This window comes from Tachypleus tridentatus, chromosome 6 (genome assembly GCF_004210375.1).
Source record: "Tachypleus tridentatus isolate NWPU-2018 chromosome 6, ASM421037v1, whole genome shotgun sequence".
Taxonomy (NCBI): domain Eukaryota; kingdom Metazoa; phylum Arthropoda; class Merostomata; order Xiphosura; family Limulidae; genus Tachypleus; species Tachypleus tridentatus.
Genome location: NC_134830.1, coordinates 45,749,874 through 45,763,705, shown reverse-complemented (window position 1 = coordinate 45,763,705; position 13,832 = coordinate 45,749,874). Strand labels below are relative to the sequence as shown.

Genomic DNA, 13,832 nt, shown 5'->3' with positions numbered 1-13,832 from the left:
TTCTGGCTTTCTTAGTATGTGACAAGAGCCATTACAAATTTAAACAAGCCACTGTGATTCTCATATGAACCAAAAGAACTCAAGGTTATCTATTCTTAATGTAACATAATACAACATGGCATTTGATAGATGAAAAAGACCTTGACTTTCTATTGGTTATAGTTAATACATAAGTAAATGTAAGAGATAACTATTAACAAACACTGATAGAGAGGACATGAAAGATAAGTGTTATTATTGTCTTGTAGAATTAGCAACTTAAAACCTAAATACTGTTAAAATATGTATTATTAGTTAAGATTATATGCTACACATAAACAAAAAGTAGCTTAATAAACTTTTGAATGTAAGACACTAAAACATTGTGGCATGTGCAGTAAAGGATACCTGGGGCAAGAAAGTTAATCTGGTTATCTACCTAACTCCACTAATGTAATCAAATTTAGTTCTTTTAAAAAATTAATTAACAGTCAAAGACTTGACTAACAAGAATTGACAACAAACTACTGTCTTATAAATCTGAAACACTATAAATTATGTAACAGGAAAACAAATGAACAATAATAATATGCACAGCCTTCTACTTTCCTATCTAGTTTGAATGATCAATGATAATAAAAAAACTGAAAAGAGTATATTAATAAAACAACCATCATAAACAATACTTACACATTAGCTCCTACAAAACTTCCAAAGTATTCTTGCAATACTGAACACAACTTCCACACTGTACGACTATATGTTTGTGGGTTTAGTAAGCGCACAGAGCAACCATTCTAAAATAACCATTAAATATTCCATTATATCTTGCCATCAGTAATTCATCTTAACTCATAGTTTACAAAACTGAAAGCTTCTACAAACTGGTTAACTACATGTAATACGGAGAGCAGAGAATTAACCCAATACTCAAAATTGACTAAAATAAAGATTAAACCATAAATTTATTGCAACACTTAAAAAAAAAAACTAATGCTTTTTTTAAAGCAACAAACATGATTACTTTTAAGTATTTGGTTTGTTTATTATTAAATCAATAGTGCAAAAAATGCTGTTAAAAAGATTAATATATATTATCAATCAAAGATAAACATTTGACATTAGATAATCAGATGTCATAAAACAACGTAACAAGTCTAACAATAACAAAGTTATAATGGTTATCATACATAATAAAACTCAAGCACTTTAATATAGTTCAGTTTTTATTCAGAATGTCTGCATCAAAAAGAATAACAAATATTTTAATCACTAGAGCATTCCAGTTAATCTTCACTGACTTGACTATACACTTCAGTGGAAATAGTCCTAAACTATACAATTCAATCCAAGTATGTAGGCATGCAAAATAACAAATCAGCCAAACTGCAAATAAGCTTTAAATTATTCTGTACATACTCTACACTTTATTCATTTTATATAAACTAAAATGTACATGAACTACACTGAAAAACTCAAAAACCACAAACCTGATAGAAATCCCATACTACAGGTGCATAACATCGACCATCAGGATTGTGAGTTTCTCTTTTTCCATTAATGTAAGAAGTAATGTCAATATTTTTACTGAACTGCAGGTGTTTCTGAAAATAAATGAATTCAAAAATTGAAAACTTCCTGCTAAAGCTCCTGTACATTTTAAATGATTTATATACTTGATTCACTTATTTTTAATATTAACCTCTTCTTCAATCCAAAATATACATTAGTTATTAAATACCCAACTTTGAAAATTTAGAAAAGTGGAGTAACCATTGCTTTAAGTTTTTAAAGAAAATATTTTTTATGTTACTTAACAAAAAAACTCTCAAATATGTTCTATATCTTTAAAAAATAATTACATCAATAAATTATTCTCTCTACATTTATCTTTTCTTTGGCTGTATGTTAAATAGTGTAAGAACTTATAACCCACTGCTTGTTACACATTGCAATACCTAGAATAATGCCTATAAAACATTCCAACAAACACTATGGTGTAATTTTCTCAAATAAAAAGCAGCTCTTTCTGTTTTCACAAGTGTAATACCTCACACTAAAGCAACACACACCAAATCATCCATGAGGTAAACATCCATACCAAAAGTGACAGCTTTTTAAAATAATGGAGGGAAAAATTTCTCATTCAAACAATAAAAATAAAGATCTGATTTATCTGTTCTATAGATATCTAACCATGGTTGCTTCACTGCAAAACAAACACTGAACTATCATCTATGTTTTTAGCTATCAACCAAACTGAATAACTAATTGATGTCAAACCTGTGTTGCAACAAGTTGCTAGAAGTGTTAAGAGTTCACCCTACGAAGAATAATTAAGTACAACAAAAATAAAACACTGCACAAAATATTTCACGTGATGGCAGGGGTGTCATGCAAATAAAGGTAATTAGGTTAGAAACCACTGGCATACTATATTAAGATGAAATGTCTTGTCTTATGTTATAATCTGTGAAACTGATCAACTAGATTCAAGCTGCTTTTTACTATTTAGCTTCTCAGATGTTCTTCAGCTACAGTAGAGTGAATTTTCACCCACACTATTAAATAACTTGAACTTTAAACTTTTTCTGAACTATCTCAATGTGCTGTATAACAAAAACAAGTTTTATCTTCATTTTTAACTTACAAAACACTGATTATGTAGGTTGAACTATATTTTCACTGTTTTGCTATCCACCATACTTATGAAATTTGTTAACTTATTGCTACTTAGTTCTCTACCATGCTAATTATGTACTTTTTTTTTTTAATTATCTAATCCCATCATCTGGAACAGATCATATGAAACCCTGACTTCCTTTTCAGATATAATGTTGATCATTATTACCAAGAAATTAAAAATGAAGAATCTTAGTTATTTGTATACTAAAGTTATAAACTCTAAAAACTTTCTTTTACCTCCCGTAAGATTCGATCCAAGTCTTTAGAATTAAAAAGATTTTTAAAATAGTCTTGATTATGCCTCTTCACTAGTAATGGTTTTTTTTCCCATAATTCACTGAAAAAAAAGCATAAAAGATAAATGGAAAAAGAGAATTTCAATGTAATATTAAAATCATGGATACATAAACTTATCATCTTTGTTATTCATTTCAGGATTAACACTTGAAAAATAAGTGCCACCCTTTTCCAAAAATGAGCTCTTTAATCACCCCCACCCCATTATATATTGGCTTTTATTACAATAGAATAAAGAAAATACAGCTTACAGCAGAATATCCAAGTCTTTTGTATTCACTTTTAATAAATTTAGTCTTCCCTACATGCCTCCATGTTAAATGAGTAACTTAAGTGATTAGATATAACATATGGATACACATCAACATGATGTATGTGTTGTAGTAATTACTTATTATTTCCCATTAATGAAAATATTAATCCCACATTCAAAATTTAATTAAACCACTTTAATATGAATCTATTTTAATGATGTTACTATTATCAAATACATTCTAACTTAAAGTTTCATATTATCTAAGTTTTATTCCTTTAGTTTAAAAGAGCATTTTATCACATAAGAGCATATGCTATCACATGATCCACTTGCCATTATAAGTCTAAACTTTACAAGCTGTTATACATGATACTATGCGAATATAATAAAGACCATTGGCATGTAAGATCAAATTAAAGTTCAACCTGTCTTTCATTAGTACCTGGAAGTTTTCCAAAAATTTCTTGATAGGGGGTTTTACATTCTAATATTTCTCAGCTTAAGGTCAAAGCTGTGTTGCCAGGTGACAGTTTGTGAAGTTCAATGGCATGCTTTCAACCAATTAAAAAAAAAAAAAGATTTCACATGATTCAGTTATAGCCTGATGAAATCTATACCAGTGTCTGAATTTGTAATATGAGATAGAAAAAAAGCTTAACCCATTGTTTTCCTGAGGTATACATAGTACTTGACAAGTGTTTCTTGCAATATATGTATTACTTTGCTAAAGAGTTAGACTGAATTTATGTTTTACAGTTATATTTTAATTAATTGTGTTATTTGTATTTATAAATGCAAATTTGAAAATTTTATGATTGCATACAATTAACTGATGTAGTTTGACTTAAAATGTCCATATAAGATGGTATTATTCACATGTGCAAGCATTAGTGAATGAATTTTTGAATATCTTTTGTCCAATAATATATATAGAACACTGGGGACATACTGGTAGGAACAGATTAGCATACCTACATCAAGAATAAAAGATAAATATCTAGAAAGAAAAACTAAAAATAAACTCCAAGTGATAAGATAAAGATGTTAAATTACACACAAGAAATATAATATTACAAAATTGTTCTAGAAACATTTAAATACATGTACATATTTCCATTTCTTAAATTTAATAATTTCATTGATGATAACATCTGTAGTTAATGATATAATAGAGAAAATGGAAAATAAAATATAAACATTTGCATTAAGAACATTTGATATTTGAGGTTCTAGAGTTTATGCAAATGAAAACCATAAGATTATAAATAATATTTTTTGACTCAAAATGAAAGTCACGTTGCATATGAACTATGCAGAGTCTGAATCCATACAACTCTATGTTAAATAAATGTTTCATTATAAACAGCAGAAATTAAATGTAATTTTTCTAAAACAAAATAATCTTAGGATTGTTTAGAACAAATTTAAACCTATTTCATCAACTAGTTTCATTTTTATAAAGAACTTTCATGGGAGTTACATATTTACTTACAATACAAGTAAGTTGTAGTCATTGAGTTAAAATCCTATAGTGTAAGCCAGCACTTTCCAGTGTGGGGCATGCCCCCCAGAGGGTAAAAATGATCTCTTGGAGGAGCACAAGCAATTAGAGTCAACAGTGCAAAATTATGCATCTTAAACAAGTGTTTTTACTTTCATATGAAAAATTATTTCAAATGTGTCACCTTTCTCAACAACCTGTATCAAAATTTGTATGTTCTAATACTACTCAGTATTTTCAGAATAGATAACATAGAATATGTTGACACACAAACTAATAGCAACATTATATGAACTGATAAATGTTAAAAAAATCAATAAAATATATAAAGTTTGCTTTCACATAGTCTAAAAACTTGTTGAAAACTCCACATATTTTAATGTGGTTAAGTTTTATCTATCTTATTTCCACAATGATAATTACTAACACGTTAACTGATAATAGTTTTTTGGTTTTAGCAAAGATTGTTTAAATATTTTAATACTTTTATGTGAACTGTACAAACTTGGAAATATCTATTGGTATTTAACTGAAGATACAAATTAATTAATATTTCATCACACTGTCATACCAATGAATAGTTAATGCTCAATTTCTCTCTCAGATCCCAATAAATCACTTCAATCTATTTCTAAAGCTCAAACAAGTAACTTTAAAACAGTTATGCAAAAGGAAAACTTAAGTTTAAAAATTCCATTAAATCTAGTTAACACTAAAATTTAGCAAACTACTGATCACATTTGTATTCTCTGTCTTTCTAATTCATTGAAGATGACTACATAATAAACTTACCTAAAAAACTTTGCCAGTGTTACAGGCTGGATAACCCACTTGAAACATTTTTTTCCTTCACTGGCACTATTATACATATAATGTAAAGAGTCTGCAGATCGTTCAACCAGATCTGGTGCTAAAACATCACAAAAATAAAATACTGAGACTTCAAAACAATACCCATTACTGATAATTATTTTAATGAAAATATACAGGGTGTTCGGAAAGTCACTGTGCACTTGTATATTTATTAACAGTCATGTTTCAATATAGAATACAGGAGGTAAATATGAATGAAAATTATAAACAATGTTGAAAGTGACCCCCGTTGGCATCAATACAGGCTTAGATCCTTCTTATTTTGTTTCTGAACACCGCTATCAGTTGCTAGCTTGAAATAGACTGAATAAAATATGATTATAAAACTGCACAGTGACTTTCCGAACACCCTTTATGTCACTAACTAAGATTTTATCAAATTGTTAAGTGAAAAAGCACTACTTTTTTTTCTATTACTAATATTTATGATATGAATTTTATAGTCCAACAATGAAATATCCAATGAACTAAAACATTTTTTTGTTTTCCAAAATCTGGTGTTTCTTTACACTGACACCATACAGAAAACTAAGCACACATCTTCATTAATTAATTTCATGTAAATCACAATCTATCAAATTCCACATTCAAACTCAGCATACATTCACATACACTTGTTTGCCAAGAACAAAACAACAAATTCAAAATATAAATGGATATAAGAACAGAATAAATTAGCTGCAGTGTTCTTTGTCAGGTGATTTTTACCTTCAAGTATAAAGTGCACTAAATTATGTTTATTAAATTCAATCTTTTGTGACTGGTAGGCATTATTATTGGAAGAAATTAAACACTTCCAGTGTCTCCTACTGTGTGTTAATTTAGAAAGAAAATCAGTGGATCCCAAAATAGAGCCAAAATTTATAGTTCACTAGAGTTTTAGATATAATATTACAAGTTTCTTGTCATTACTTGTTAATTTTAAAAACATGTCAAAGATTAACTTGTAACTGTTGCACCTATAACACTGCCCTGCATAGTTTCTGCTGGCTTGAAAGTAACAGTTGTTTATATAGGAAAAAGTATGCCAAATCCAAAAACGACTTTAGTTTTTTAGTGTCAGGTCAGGTTTTTCCCACAAAAGCCAGAAAATGAAATTACAAATTTATTTTTTAGAATTAATTATACTATATTCATACTTTCAATACATTAATTATATTTTTAATATTAATTATACTTTTAGTAATAACTAGTTTGTTTTTTTTTCAGATTGAATTTCAAAATTTAACTGCAATAAGTATCATGGGTCATGAAAAGTGCAGGTATAGTCATATAGTGCAATATATATTGTTGATATGTTTCTTTGTACATAGTTACATTTAGAAATATGCACCTTTATTTCTTCATCTTTTATTCATATATTCTAACCAGTTTGTAGCAGAAGTAATCAGTCATCACGCATTCAGGTACAATGGAAATTTAATATACTAGTAAATTTTTTAAATGTAATTTGTGAAATACTCAGACTTGATAGAGAAAAAAGGATGTCATTACTGAATTCAGGGCCATCATATTAAAACTAAATCAACAGGAAAAAGTTTCCAGATGCAGTCTGGTGTAATAGTTCTTTATTGAACAATGTGTTAAAATATTATCTTTGGTAAATTAGTAGTCACTGCCATTATAAACTTTTGTACAAAAATGATGAATTATAAAATGCTTGTGCTTACTTTTATTTCAAGATAAATTAAGGGGGAGTTATAAAGACCAAAATCACCTTTAATGGGGTCTAAACCACTGTTAAAAAAAAAACTAGATTAATATTAAATAAACCATCTGATGCTCTATTTACATGTCATAAATAATTCTCAGAAATTTTCAGCCCCTTTAATAGCCACATGCACAGATGTAATTAGCTGTGCTATTTGTCACTTGTGAGAAAGGCTATTCTCAGTTACACATCACTTTATAATCTTGAATAATCCTGTAAAAAGCAGAAATATTTTATCTATGAAATTCAGTTTTAATTTTTACACAAAATATCAAGTCAACTCCTTATATAAGCAAAGCTATACAAATATATATATAAAAGTAATTTTTTTATACCAAAATGATTTATGACAAACCTCTTGCTCCAGATTCTGAATAAATCAAAGGTTCTTTTTCATTAAACCTAGCTTTCTCCTTTTTTATTGCTTCATTAGTGGCTTTTTCTTTAAGTCTCTTCCCAACATTTCTTTTTTTCTGTCCACGATCATTAGTCAATGCTTTTCTGCTGTGTTTTTTCTTTAATTGAATATCAGGCTGTCTTAACAAAAAATCTGTATTTTGGTAGATATTGTTGAGAGTTTTATCTGACATGCTCTGTCTCTGTAGATTTTTGCTTAACTGGCTATCCAGTTGGGATGGTCCTTCCTCACCTGTAATGTCCCCTGTCGAATAGCGATTTTTCTGTTGTAAAAATAAAAACTTGTTTTCATGTATCTGTCATGGCACTATATGAGATGAATATATGTCCATCTAAATGGTATTTCAACTAAATTCTGTTTGCAGAATACAAAAATCCTGTTAATATTTTTTAACTGGATATAGAATAAAAACCTTAACTCCTACAAAAGTGTGCTTGGTCAGTTTAACCAACCCTAAAACTTTTGAAACAGATAACTCTGAATTTTCGTGTATCTTCATAAAATATGGCAAGCTACCAAAAAGACTTTTCTAAAAAAGCATTTCTACTAAAGACTTGTATCTGATTTTCTACAGCCTTCAGTAAAACGGTCTGAGTAAAAGGTAATTTTCATGCTAAGAATGAAAATATTTCTTTTTATATCACACTTTTCATGTTCATAAAATCTTGAATTTCTTAAATGATTCTCCAAAGTTTGTTTTGGTAAAACTATATTATCTCTTAATTTATCTACCTAAACACTAACTGTAAGAAAAATATCAAAATAGAATAAAATGAAAAGTTGAAAAGTATTGAATAAAATTAATAATACCATATTTTTCTTCTGCACTGATTGCAATGTTTACCAGAACGTTCCAAATTAATTATCTTAACAATTTCAATGTTAGCATTTTTCATATGTTTTTGTTCAATTTTATTGTTTTATTGATGTATTTTGAACCCACTTCAAAAGCAATAACTTGCAGCAGGAGTTCAATAGCCAACATATACAGTAATGATGTAGTGTTGTGTTCCAGATTTGCTATTCAGCTGATATAACTTCAGAGATTTTATTTTACTGAAGTATTGGCAGGCTAAACTGAGAAATTTGTCATTTTCACATTTTGATTACTTTTGTTAAAAATATATTACAATGCATACATAAAAACCAAGAACCTGTTGCACTCACTAGTCACGCAACTAGTGTTAGTTAATCTGAGCAAGTCTGTGTTACCTTTTCACTATAGAACATTATATTTAAAGTCTTCCATACAGACTTGACCAGAACATGCTAGAAAGAGCTCATTATCCAGCAAAATTGAATATCCAGGATCCTAAGCATATATATATACACTGTGTTTGAGTTATTTAATAAAGAATATTCATTGGTATTTAATATTGTGTCCAATCTCTCATTCTTTCAAACTGTTATTCATGGAAATTCAGTAGTACAATGTTACAAGTATCTTCTTGATTCTCCTGATTTTCAACAAGAGAAAATCAGTTTGACATGAACATGCTATACAAACATAACTGTACAAGTTCCATTAAGTAACAAGATGAAGAAAAATTGCCAACACTCTTGCTACTAATCCAGACCTCAGTGATTAATTAACTAAAACAGCATTACATGCACAAAGTTATTTCACAAATTTAGGTTAGTTACTTTTTAATTCTCACACCACCTTATATACAGTTAACAGCAATAATTCTTCTGATCAAATTGTAACAGCAGCATCTAGTACTTACTGCTATTTTTCTTTTTCTTCCTGAACTTGAAAGATCAGGTGTAGTATGTGAAACATGGTCACCAGATCCCTCCTATAATAATAAACACCATTAACAATCTTGAATTACTATAAAAGACAATACCTTTCTTTTGTTATCTTAATCATGGTAAAATAATGTAAGTATTACACTAGTTCTTAAACACTAGAATGTTTCATTTCCATTTTATTTATGGTTTATCATTACAACTGAATAATTAGTGGAATTTGCTAATTGATTTTTCTGATATATGAATAAACTTATTTTCAGATTGTTTTGAAATTTTTAATAAATTTTTTAACTATCCTTCACTCAGTGTAAAACCTGAAGTATTGCAATGAAGCAAAAAACAAGAGGTTTAATGATTTTTTTCTGTCACAATGAATCTTCATTGTTCTACAAAAAAACAGCATATGAAATATGTGCTACTGACACAAATTAAAGAGAGTGATATTAAGCACAAAGCTAATTACACAATAGGCCATCTGTGCTTTGTCCACTAGGGGTATTGAAACTATTAAGACTTACAATTGAGCAACTAAAGAGAAAGATGTAAAAGAGTCTGAAAGCTGCTTCAGTTTATCAATGCATCTTTATCTCTTTCCCACACATCAGTTTCACTTCATAATTTGTTTAGATATGAATACGTAGAAATGAGTTAACTGAACTACTTCCAGAGAAATCAAGTGCATATTTGTTCTGGTTATCTCTACGTTTCTTGTACGATGTATAACACTGTCATTCAGTAAGGTGAATTTTTAATTTTCATTATGTTTAAAAATAGAATATTTGTCTCATGATGATGAGAATCTCACATGAAGAAAAAAAAATGTATTTTCAAGACAGATAGTATGGGTATTAAAACTCTAATTAAAATAAAGTACAGAATGTTTCGACCTTCTTAGGTCATCTTCAGTTTAACAGAGACATTTATTAACCTAAAGATGACCAAGAAAGGGTTGAAACACTGTTCTGTACTTTAAGTAAAGTTTTAATACCCATACCAATCATCTTGAGAAAACAGAATATTTGTCTTTTGCTTTTTTATTTAAAATTCTATTGATGTTAAAACTTAAGGGCTCATATGGAAATTAGAAATATCCATGAAGATCTACAAGTGTCATTCATTTCATTATATAATTTATCTAAGTAAAAGATTAATTTGCAATTATATTTGAATAAGGTGTAAAGTGAGTTTCATGTGTTGTGATATTGCATAATTAAGTTCAGCTTTCTATACAATCACTTTTTTTTTACCTAATACCTGAAAACATAGTGCCACATTGTTCTAATAACAAGTAGTATGAAGTCAAATGACATCTGATAAGCTATCAGTTAATTTAAAGCACTATTTAACCCCACAACTGAAAGTGGGTCATAAAGAAGTTGCCATGTTCTGATAGCAACTTTAAACAAGAGAAAAAAAAATCCACTGCACATATTTCTAACAGAAAACTTTAAAATGTCTTTTCAAAGTAAGACTGCTTTTACTCAGGGTGTTTCCATATGGACCTTGATTTGCCCTTTAATAACATTCTTCAAAATTTTCACAACATCTAGAATATTGCATATCTAACAGAAATAACTACTGTACAACTTTTATTGGTTACTGTCTGATCAATCATGTCTATATCTGCCAATCACTGAATGCATTAAAGGAATGAAGACAAAAGTTATTACAATGACAGAAAAACAAACTATCTTATTATTATTTCCTCCTTACATTATACTTTTATTGTGCTTTTTCTTTCCAACTGCCTTAACTTCAACAGGAACCCTATCAATGGTAGTATCATGACTGCATCCACAATGTTTGCACTTTATCAAGTTCTTGAACACATTATGTCTTCCAACTATACATAAACAATTAAGACTAGGGTGAATATAAATTCTGAAAGTTCTACTGGTACTGTTAGATAGCATTCTACCACCTGTGTAGGTAAAAGTTAAAGTAGCTTTAAAAATCTCTTCCAATAAGCAAAATGCTTCTTTCACGTACCTACAGATCTTCTGCACAGCAGCATAAGTATATTCAGTAAATTTGTTTAAAGACATTTTAAAGGCTACCTGCAGCTACCTCCTTCAGGGAGCTAGAACTCAACTTACAAAACAGTTTTCAACTAACATTTGAAGAAAATATTTTCGCCACTCCTCGGAGACTCCGTAAGTACACAATAAAAGTATTTTGTTTGTCTGAAGGCATTTTAAAAGCTACTGCCAAGTTTTACTAATTGCTTTCTTTCAGTTAAACTTAACTTTTTTTTTTGGAGGGGGTAAATTATTTTATGGGCTGGCATAAACTATCACTGAAAGACGGTTGTAAGTATTTTTATAATTTACTGGATTTTTACCAAAGTATACTAATAATTTGTTATAAAGGATCTCACCAACATTTATACAGAGTGTTCGGAAAGTCATTGTGCAGTTTTGAAAGCAGCGATAACCACATTCCTTCAGTCTATTTCAAGCTAGCAACTGATAGCAGTGTTTAGAAACAAAATAAGAAGGATCCAAGCCTGTATTGATGCCAACGGGGGTCACTTTCAACATTGTTTATAATTTTCATTCATATTTATCTCATGTATTCTATACTGAAACATGACTGTTAATAAATATACAAGTGCACAGTGACTTTCCAAACACCCTGTATTAAAATTATAGATCTCACGTATACAAACTACAGATTAGGCCTAACAGTAATATACATTCACAACTCGTATTCGTAAGTCATAGACTTAAATTAACCTAATTCAACACAGCTAAAAAGCTAATCTTTTCGGACTTTTCATGAAAACATTTCCAGTTCTTTGCAATGTAAATTACATGAGTATACTTACAACTTTTCTTCTTTTCTTAAAAACCGAAAATGCTGAAATTTTTTCAACTTTCATTTTCGCGCTTTCGCTGAAAGATTTATAGCCTGTACGTTAGTACTAGAGTCTAGAGGGCATTTCAACAGGAATTAAAGTAGTTTTTGTTGTTTTTGGAATTTCGCACAAAGCTACTCGAGGGCTATCTGTGCTAGCCGTCCCTAATTTAGCAGTGTAAGACTAGAGGGAAGGCAGCTAGTCATCACCACCCACCGCCAACTCTTGGGCTACTCTTTTACCAACGAATAGTGGGATTGACCGTCACATTATAACGCCCCCACGGCTGGGAGGGCGAGCATGTTTGGCGCGACTCGGGCGCGAACCCGCGACCCTCAGATTACGAAGCGCACGCCTTAACGCGCTAGGCCATGCCAGGCCTATGAAAAGAACACAGACAAAGTTTCATTTCAATCGCGAAGTATTTAGGGGTCGCGCATCCCTCGCAAAGTTCACTATTTTCCTTAAATTTACCCTACATTACATTGTTAATGGTAATTAAATTATTTAAAGAAATTATTTAATATTTATTGATTATATAATTAGCAAAAACATAAAAACTTGAAAGAAAAATTTATTTTATTGAAGTTTTATCTTGTCTGCCCCCTTCTCATTATGTTCGCCGATGTTCTTCTGCCATCTGAATCATACACTGAAATTGATCTTCGTTCTTGGTGCGGCCTTTTGCCGTAAACTGTTGAATTAAAGCTTCTCCTCTTTCAGGTGCGTCATTTGTCACAAAAAGTTTCTTTACTCTGTCCTTTCCTTGTTTGTACTCTTCGGAGGCGCTCCACTCTTTCGGTGGTAATGATAAAAATGCGCTACTAATATCCAGATGGTAGAAAATTTTCTTCGTTGCCGAGGTAAAAAAATCTGGAAGTTTTCTGGAAACAGCATTGCTTGCAGCATCAACTGTTAAACGTGGCGTTGGCCTAGGAGATCCTTTCACGGTATTCATATTTGAGACCATCTTGAGTTTGTCGCTATTCGTTACACCGTCATCAAAGAGAGCAAGCCCAACTGCAACCTCAGATAAATACCATAAATGCCGATTCATTGCCTTTGTACCAACTTCCTTAATCATATGATTTTCATGCAATGCAAGTTCCTTGAGTAGTGTAAGGTCCCTTCGAGCTGCCACGGAAGCATCCTTAGCTGTAAACCATGAGAGCAAGTAATGTTTAGTTATAAAGACACACAAATCGCCAAGTTTGCTGCAGAAATGTGCGTCAAATGAAACACGAGATGAAGCAGGCCGTGGTTGCAGTCTACCAAACTCCTCTTGGAACATCCAAATTTTAGAGAATATATTGCTCGAGCCATCCATCGTGCACGATGTACAGCACCAGAAGTACGGAAAGAAACTGAAGAACGTCCGTGTGGAAGAGATCCAAGAAAAATGACAGCTAATTCCAAGAGCTCTTTATAATCGTCCCGTGGTTGATGAGATTGAAGGAGATTCTGCAAAATTGAATAATATCATCCTTTCAAGGCTGTATT

The 13,832-nt window shown here is 30.3% G+C and overlaps 1 protein-coding gene across 2 annotated transcripts in view; it reads right to left on the bottom strand.

Annotated features, from left to right (window-relative positions):
* The window catches only part of NO66 (Bifunctional lysine-specific demethylase and histidyl-hydroxylase NO66), a 55,106-nt gene extending 42,381 nt beyond the window's left edge, over positions 1–12,725 (bottom strand). Inside the window, exons 1-8 of one of the 2 annotated variants that reach the window (XM_076504390.1) lie at positions 12,303–12,718; positions 11,189–11,318; positions 9,448–9,519; positions 7,658–7,982; positions 5,511–5,628; positions 2,902–3,001; positions 1,470–1,583; positions 670–776 (exon numbers count right to left, since the gene is read on the bottom strand). In XM_076504390.1, coding sequence (XP_076360505.1) covers positions 670–776; positions 1,470–1,583; positions 2,902–3,001; positions 5,511–5,628; positions 7,658–7,892 — 674 coding nt within the window. In that variant the 5' untranslated portion in view covers positions 7,893–7,982; positions 9,448–9,519; positions 11,189–11,318; positions 12,303–12,718. Of the gene's footprint in view, positions 1–669; positions 777–1,469; positions 1,584–2,901; positions 3,002–5,510; positions 5,629–7,657; positions 7,983–9,447; positions 9,520–11,188; positions 11,319–12,302 lie in introns of both variants that reach the window. The other variant, XM_076504389.1, reaches the window with a different exon arrangement.
* Between the last annotated feature and the right edge of the window lie 1,107 nt (positions 12,726–13,832).